At 64.3% G+C, this 7,320-nt stretch overlaps 3 protein-coding genes across 3 annotated transcripts in view; 2 read left to right on the forward strand and 1 right to left on the reverse strand.

The window, feature by feature from the left end:
* The window catches only part of PFL1_05654 (uncharacterized protein), a gene marked incomplete at both ends in the record, with an annotated part of 2,155 nt that extends 1,829 nt beyond the window's left edge, over positions 1–326 (forward strand). The window contains one exon of the mRNA XM_007883190.1: positions 31–326. Coding sequence (XP_007881381.1) covers positions 31–326 — 296 coding nt within the window. The remainder of the gene's footprint in view (positions 1–30) is intronic.
* A 702-nt stretch (positions 327–1,028) lies between these two features.
* On the reverse strand, positions 1,029–2,872 carry PFL1_05655 (uncharacterized protein; the record flags this gene model as incomplete). Its single annotated transcript, XM_007883191.1, has 2 exons — positions 1,029–1,062; positions 1,236–2,872. The coding sequence occupies 2 exons, from the start codon at positions 2,870–2,872 to the stop codon at positions 1,029–1,031; spliced, it is 1,671 nt and encodes a 556-aa protein (XP_007881382.1).
* A 683-nt stretch (positions 2,873–3,555) lies between these two features.
* Positions 3,556–7,320, forward strand: part of PFL1_05656 (uncharacterized protein) — a gene marked incomplete at both ends in the record, with an annotated part of 5,122 nt that continues 1,357 nt past the window's right edge. Inside the window, one exon of the mRNA XM_007883192.1 lies at positions 3,556–7,307. Coding sequence (XP_007881383.1) covers positions 3,556–7,307 — 3,752 coding nt within the window. The remainder of the gene's footprint in view (positions 7,308–7,320) is intronic.

A 7,320-nucleotide genomic window follows, 5' to 3' on the forward strand; every position in this document is an offset into this window, starting at 1 on the left:
CCTCTTCCTCCCCCTCCCACCACCCCGCAGTCAACGGCCGGGGAACAGGAGCGCGCTACGACGGCACGTTTGCCGGATCGCGCGGCCGGATCCGCAGCTGCGGGCCCAAGTCTGGCAGCGCATCGGGCTTCAGCGACGGCTACAAGACGCTGCTGGGCAAGATGTGGGAGGCGCAGGTCGACGCAAACGAGGGCGGAAGCGGCTGGATCATGTGGACCTGGAAGACTGAGCCCGGCAAGGCCGAGGACTGGAGCTACCAGAAGGGCGTCGAGTACGGATGGATTCCGCGCGACCCCACCGCCCGACCCAACGGCATCCGCTGCTGAGCCGGCGCTGTCCACCCACGGTCACTGCTACGGCTGCGTCGGCGAGTTCGTCGTGGTCGTGGTCGTGGTCATCGGTTGTCGCAGAGGAGGACGAGGGGACCTAGATCAATGGGCTGGATTGGATGGGATTAGACCGTCTCGTCGTCATGTTGGATGGGATGCTTAGATCACTTCCCCTGCTCCCCCTTTTCTCTCTCTTTCCCTCGCCGGCCCTTTGCCACACGGGGGAAGGAGAGCAGGACATCAATGTTGCTCCCTGTCGTCCCTCGTTTCTTGCTTCTCCTGCCCTCTGTCCTCTGTCCTCAACCCATCTTCTCGGAATACCCCACTCGCCCGCATAGCCGACGACGCTCTCTCTCTCTTCCTCTTCCTCTTGATCTTCACCTTCGTCTTCGGGGGACCACGACACCACCCCGCGTCCGCTCTGCTCTGCTCTTGCTCTTGTTCTCGGCCCTTGTTCTCGTTCTTGTTCTTGCCCTGAATCGACGGGTCGTCATTTGGAATCTTACCGTGCACGGCGTCGTATCGACCAACCTGATACCCTCCAGTCTGCCAGCCTCGCCTCGACCTGCCGTGACGTGACGTGCCGGGACGTGACGGGGTGGCCTGACCTGGTCTGGTCTGGACCCGTGCTTTGAATGGCGTTCGTTTCGTTCTCGCATCCAAGGTGAGACAAGGTGAAGGGTGACGGTGCGACGGCCTTCAAACGGCTTCGACGCTGGCGTACTTGATCCTCCTTCCCATCCCAATCCCCAAACATCGCGTCGGGTATCGAGTAGAAGCGAAGGGAAGAGAGGGAGAGAGAGAGGGGGAGAGAGAGACGAGGGGATCAGCATCAGCATGACGAGGACCAGCTGGATGGGACGCCAACGGGGCGCCACGGACCAGGGGCCAGAAAGGCGGGCTCACATCTGGTCAAGACACTCCCACCTCGTCGGCCTCTCCCCGCGTCGCTTGACGACAAACGCCTCGGCTAGATCTTCCCAGTCGTACCCCTCCTCCTCCTCCTCCTCGTCCCCTCCTTCTTTCTTGATGTCGTGATCCAATCCCTTATGCTCCGCCGACGACGATGACGACGACGACGGTGCAGCGGGATCTGCGATGAGCGCGTCGACGTCAATGATCGGCACTGTCGTCGTCGTCGTCGCCGCCGCCACGGGAGCCAAGGCGGAAGCGGCGACGTCCTCGTCCTTCTTTGCCTCGCCGTCGTGCGCAGTCATGCCGTCTTGGTCCGCGTCGTTCGTCGTCGCTTCTTCCATTTCCATCTGGCCCTCGTCGTCGTCCTTTATCGCTTCTGCTTCGAATTCGATCTGGCCCTCTGCGATATCGCCCTCCTCGACCTCGTCGTCAGCCTTGATCTTGCCTTTTTGACCCTCGTCGTCGTCGAGCTTGAACTTGTCTCGACCCTCGTCAATGGACTCGGCGCCCTTTTCGTCCTTCGTCGGGAACGTGGGAGGGTGCATGTCACACATGCCCTTGGACTTGGGCCTCGTAGGCTTGGATGTCGACGTCGACTGCGCAGAGACGCCGTCGAGTGAAGGGACAGACGCGCCAATGATACGCGGACGCGGGACGCGGAGGGCAATGGCGACGTGGTAGCGCGTCCACCTCTTGGTCTGTCGCGGGTGGTGCGGCTCGAGGTGCATGAGCGGCAGCCTTTCTCGCTCGCGCCGCGCCTCGTCGTCGCTGTCCTCGACGACGATGGGATCCTCCACCTTGACCACCTTTCGGTCATCGTCCTCGCCGATGGCGGTGGAAAAGTAGCGCTCGTGGAGCAGGTTGATGGTCGGCGGCGGTGTCCAGCCCCGACCTGGTTGGGCGCACTGAGGCAGTCGGTCGCCGTCGACGAAGCGCACCGATGCCGATGAGGAGGAGGACGAGGGAGTGCAAGGACGCAAAGGTGCCTCGGTGAGGAATGTCGGGTCTGCCTCGTGGTCCGCGTCTGATGGGACGTAAGACGGGTCGTCGTCGTCGTCGTCGTCGTCGTCGCCGTCGGCGTCAGCGGGGTCAGAGCTGGCCGCGACTGCATCTTGATGAGCATCGCGCTCGATGTTGGCATCGTCGGCGTTGGCATGATGCCCGCTGCAATCGCTGTCCTGGTCCATGCTCGCGTGTTGGCTCGACGCGGCGCTCTCTTCTTCTACCTCGCTTCCGTCGCCGACCTGGCTGTCCGTCTCGCTCCACTGCTCGTCATCGTCGTCTTCTTCCTCACGCTCGTCAGCCTCTGCTGCGAGAGGTCCACGGCGACGCTGGCGAGGGCCGCGAGGAGGGTCGACGTGCCAGCCCCTGGTGATTGTGCGGAGGAGGGAGCCCTTGATGGAGCGCTGGCTGCCGTGCCAGAGGACGCCTCCCAGCTCGTCTTCCTGGCGCTGATCGGGGATGGGGATGGTGTCTCCGCGATCGTCGTCGGACTTGAGGCGGCGGATGTAGAGGGCGGCGAGGCTCTTTTGGTGGTCGCTGAAGAAGTAGGGCGGGCGATGGCGCGTGGTGAGGAGGGGTGGGAGGGGGGCTTGTTGCTGTTGCTGCTGTTGGTCGTTGTCTGTCATTGCGCCGTCGTGGTCAGTGGAGGGGTGGTCAAGAAGATGGGAAGGAGGAGAAAGAGAGAAGAAGGAGAAGGGGAAGAAGAAGAAGGATGAGCAGCGAGATGCAGAGGCAGCGTGGGCGGTCAGTGGGATGGGGAGGCAAGGCGCAGGGCGCAGGGCGCGTTAGGGCGTGCGTCAACCAGCGGGCGGCTGGCTGCGTGGGCGTGCTGTCGAGGGGCGTTTGGGGCGCATGTGCACGTCTTTAGCAAGAGGAAGCTAGAGTAGTGCGTGTTGCAATAAGGGAGGGGAAGCGCGCCCCGACAGGAGGAGGCGGCGGTGGGGCGAGGGCCGCGTTATGAAGGCGAGGTGGCGAGGAGAGGGGGAAGCTTTGTGGGCGGTGTTGGTCTGGGCCAGCGGGCGCGCGCCAGGTTGGGCGGCCAATATTGGCGCACCCACACCGGCACGGCTTGGGCCAAGCAACCAGCCAGCCAGGCAGCCGCACCGACCAACACCCAACACAGGCTATAAGCCAGGGTTCAGCCCGCCCTCCTCGCCGCCTTAGACCACCACCACCGTCACCGCCATCAAGACCCCACCCCGCACCACGTCCTCTCAACAACCACCACCCCCTCCACCCGATGCACTAACCCCGCACCGCCCCTTGGCCGCCGCCCATACCACCCCCGCTCGGCCTCCCCTCTCCCACCATGGACGCCATCCTCGTCGACGACAGCCGCAAGGCTCCCGGCGACTGGTCTCCCCAGGCATGTCGCACCGTCGCAACCGAGCTCACAAACGCACTCGACCTCGGCCCAAACCGCACCGCCGTCATCGAGGCGCTCGTCTTCATCCACTTTAGCGTGTACAACTTTGCAGAGCGGCTGCGCCGCAGGCAGGGTCGCAGGTACCACCAGTCCCCGCGCCACTTTCTCAGCTTCATCGAATACTACGTAAACGTATCCCAGCAGAAGCGCGCAGAGCTCGAGGACCAGCAGCGCTTCCTCCTCGTCGGCCTCGACAAGCTAAAGGCCACCGTAGACCAGGTCGAGGAGCTCCAAAAGAGCCTCGCCGTAAAGCGAACCCAGCTCGAGGCAAAAAACGCAGAGGCAAACGACAAGCTGCAGAGCATGGTCAAGGACCAGCAAGAGGCAGAGCAGAAGCAGGCCGCCTCCATACAGCTCCAGGCCGTCCTCGAGAAAAAGGAGCTCGAAATCAGCGAGCGCAGGGAAGTCGTCCTGGCAGACCTCAACGCCGCCGAACCCGCCGTCCGAGAGGCTCAGGCATCCGTCAGCAACATCAAGAAGCAGCACCTCACAGAGGTCCGCTCCATGGCAAACCCGCCCCTGCCCGTCAAGAACGCCATGGAGTCGGTCTGCATCATCCTCGGTCACAAGATCGACAGCTGGAAGACGGTCCAGGGCATCATCCGCCGCGACGACTTCATCGCCTCGATTGTCAACTTCGACACCGACCGACAGATGACGCGCCAGATCCGCGAAAAGATGCGCCGCGACTACCTCGACAAGCCCGAGTACAACTACGAGACCATCAACCGCGCCAGCAAGGCCTGCGGCCCGCTGGCAAAGTGGGTCATTGCGCAGGTCCAGTACTCGAGCATCCTCGACCGCGTCGGCCCGCTCCGCGACGAGGTCAACTCGCTCGAGCGCGAGGCGGGAGTCACAAAGCACCAGGCCGAGGAGATTGTCGACATGATTGCCGACCTCGAGGCCAAGATTGCTCGCTACAAGGACGAGTACGCCGCCCTCATCAGCGAGACCCAGGCCATCAAGGGCGAGATGGAGCGTGTCCAGAACCGCGTGTCGCGCAGCATGCAGCTCCTCGACAGCCTGTCGTCCGAGCAGGAGCGCTGGGAGACGGGCAGTCGCACATTCGACGACCAGATGAGCACCATTGTCGGCGACGCCCTCCTCTCGGCCGCCATGCTGGCCTATGCCGGCTTCTTCGACCAGCAGTACCGCGAGTCGATGTGGCACTACTGGAGCCTCCACCTCGCCGAGGCCGACGTCAAGTTCAAGCCCGAGCTCTCGTTTGCCGACTACCTCTCGACGGCCGACGAACGGATAGAGTGGCAGTCGAGGTCGCTGCCCGCCGACACCCTCTGCACCGAAAACGCCATCATGCTCAAGCGCTGGAACCGGTACCCGCTCATCATCGACCCCTCGGGCCAGGCCACGTCGTTCCTGCTCAACGAGTACAAGTCGCAGAAGCTCACCGTCACCAGCTTCCTCGACGACGCCTTCCTAAAGGCCCTCGAGAGCTCGCTGCGCTTCGGCAATCCGCTCCTCATCCAGGACGTCGAGAACCTAGACCCGGTCCTTAACCCGGTGCTCAACAAGGAGCTGCGCAGGACCGGCGGCCGCGTCCTGATCCGCCTCGGCAGCCAGGACATCGACTTTTCGCCCTCGTTCAACATGTTTCTCTCGACGCGCGACCCCTCGGTCGAGTTCTCGCCCGACATCTGCAGCCGCGTGACGTTTGTCAACTTCACCATGACCCGCGGCAGCCTGCAGAGCCAGTCGCTCGACCAGGTGCTCAAGGTCGAGCGCCCAGACACCGACAAGAAGCGCACCGACCTCATGAAGCTGCAGGGCGAGTTCCGCCTGCGGCTGCGCCACCTCGAGCGCTCGCTGCTGACGGCGCTCAACGAGTCCAAGGGCAACATCCTCGACGACGACAACGTCATCGACACGCTCGAGACGCTCAAAAAGGAGGCCGCCGAGGTGACGTCCAAGGTCGAGGAGACCGAGGCCGTCATGCAGGAAGTCGAGCAGGTCACGGCCGAGTACGTGCCGCTCGCCAAGGCGTGCAGCTCCGTCTTCTTTGTCCTCGACCAGCTCAACCTCATCTCGCACTTCTACCAGTTCTCGCTGCGCTTCTTTCTCGACATCTTCGACTACATCCTCCGCCGCAACCCGCACCTCGACGGCGTCAGGGACCCCAAGCAGCGCCTCGAGATCCTCATGCGCGACCTCTTTCTCGTCGTCTTCCGCCGCACCAGCAAGGCGCTCGCCCACCACGACCACATCATGCTCGCCATGCTGCTGGCGCAGATCAAGGCCCGCGAAGGCGGCGAGGCCGAGACGCTCGACGGCGACGAGTACGAGTTCCTTCTCGAGGGCGGCAGCGTCGGCATCCGCGTCGGCTCCGAGACCCCGCGCGGCGGCGACGGCAACGTCGAGGCGATGCTCGACCCGGACCAGCTGGCGCGCGTCCAGGCCTTTAAGAAGCTCTCGTTCTTCGGGGCCATCGAGGAGAACATGGAGTCGCACCCGGACGAGTGGCTGGTCTTCCTCGGGTCCAACAGCCCCGAGACGGTGGTGCCGCGCTTCTGGCAGGGCGAGACCGTCGGCCAGCTGGGCGACATGGTGCGCAAGATGCTCGTCGTCAAGTGCCTGCGGCCCGACCGCATCGTCCAGGCCATGGCCGCCTTCACCTCGCACGTCTTCGGCCAGGACGTGCTGGGCGAGCCCGGATACGACCTGGGCCAGATTGTCGACGAGGAGGTCGACGCCAGCACGCCCATCGCCCTGTGCTCGGTGCCCGGCTACGACGCCAGCTACCGGGTCGACAACCTGGTCAAGCTGGTGGGCGCGCGGTGCACGCCCGTGGCCATGGGCTCGCAGGAGGGCTTCGCCCTGGCCGACCACGCCATCACGGCGGGCGCCCGGACGGGCAACTGGGTGCTGCTCAAGAACGTCCACCTGGCGCCGAGCTGGCTGTCGCAGCTCGAGAAGAAGATGCACAGCCTCCAGCCCAACCGCAACTTCCGCCTCTTCCTCACGTGCGAGACGAGCCCGTCGATCCCGGTCAACTTCCTGCGCGCCTCGCGCATCCTGATGAATGAGCCGCCGCCGGGCATCCGCGCCAGCATGCTCGACAGCCTGCGCGGCATCGCGCCCAGCCGCCTGCAGCGCGGACCCGCCGAGACGCCGCGGCTCTTTTTCCTGCTGGCCTTTTTCCACGCCACCTTGACCGAGCGCCTGCGGTACACGCCGCTGGGCTGGTCGAAGCCGTTCGAGTTCAACGACTCTGACGCCGAGACGGCGCTCGACACCATCGAGGGATGGGTGATGCAGATCGCAAAGGGCCGCTCCAATGTCGACCCGGCCAGCATCCCCTGGGACGCCATCCGCTCGCTGCTCAAGCAGAGCGTCTACGGCGGCAAGATCGACAACGATCCGGACCAGACGCTGCTCGACTCGTTTGTCGACGAGCTCTTCTCGCCCGCCGCCTACGAGACGGGATTTGCGCTGGTCAAGGACGACAAGGACCCGCTCATTGCGCCCGAGGGCACCAAGATGGACAGCTTCATCTCGTGGGTCCTCGCGCTGCCCGAGCAGCAGCCGCCGCAGTGGCTCGCGCTGCCGCCGAGCGCGGAAAAGGTGATTGCGGCGGCGCAGGGCACCGCGCTGCTCAACAAGCTCGTCAAGATGAAGCAGTTGGCAGACGAC

The sequence above is a fragment of the Pseudozyma flocculosa genome (genome assembly GCF_000417875.1).
Source record: "Pseudozyma flocculosa PF-1 unplaced genomic scaffold scaffold00021, whole genome shotgun sequence".
NCBI lineage: Eukaryota > Fungi > Basidiomycota > Ustilaginomycetes > Ustilaginales > Ustilaginaceae > Pseudozyma > Pseudozyma flocculosa.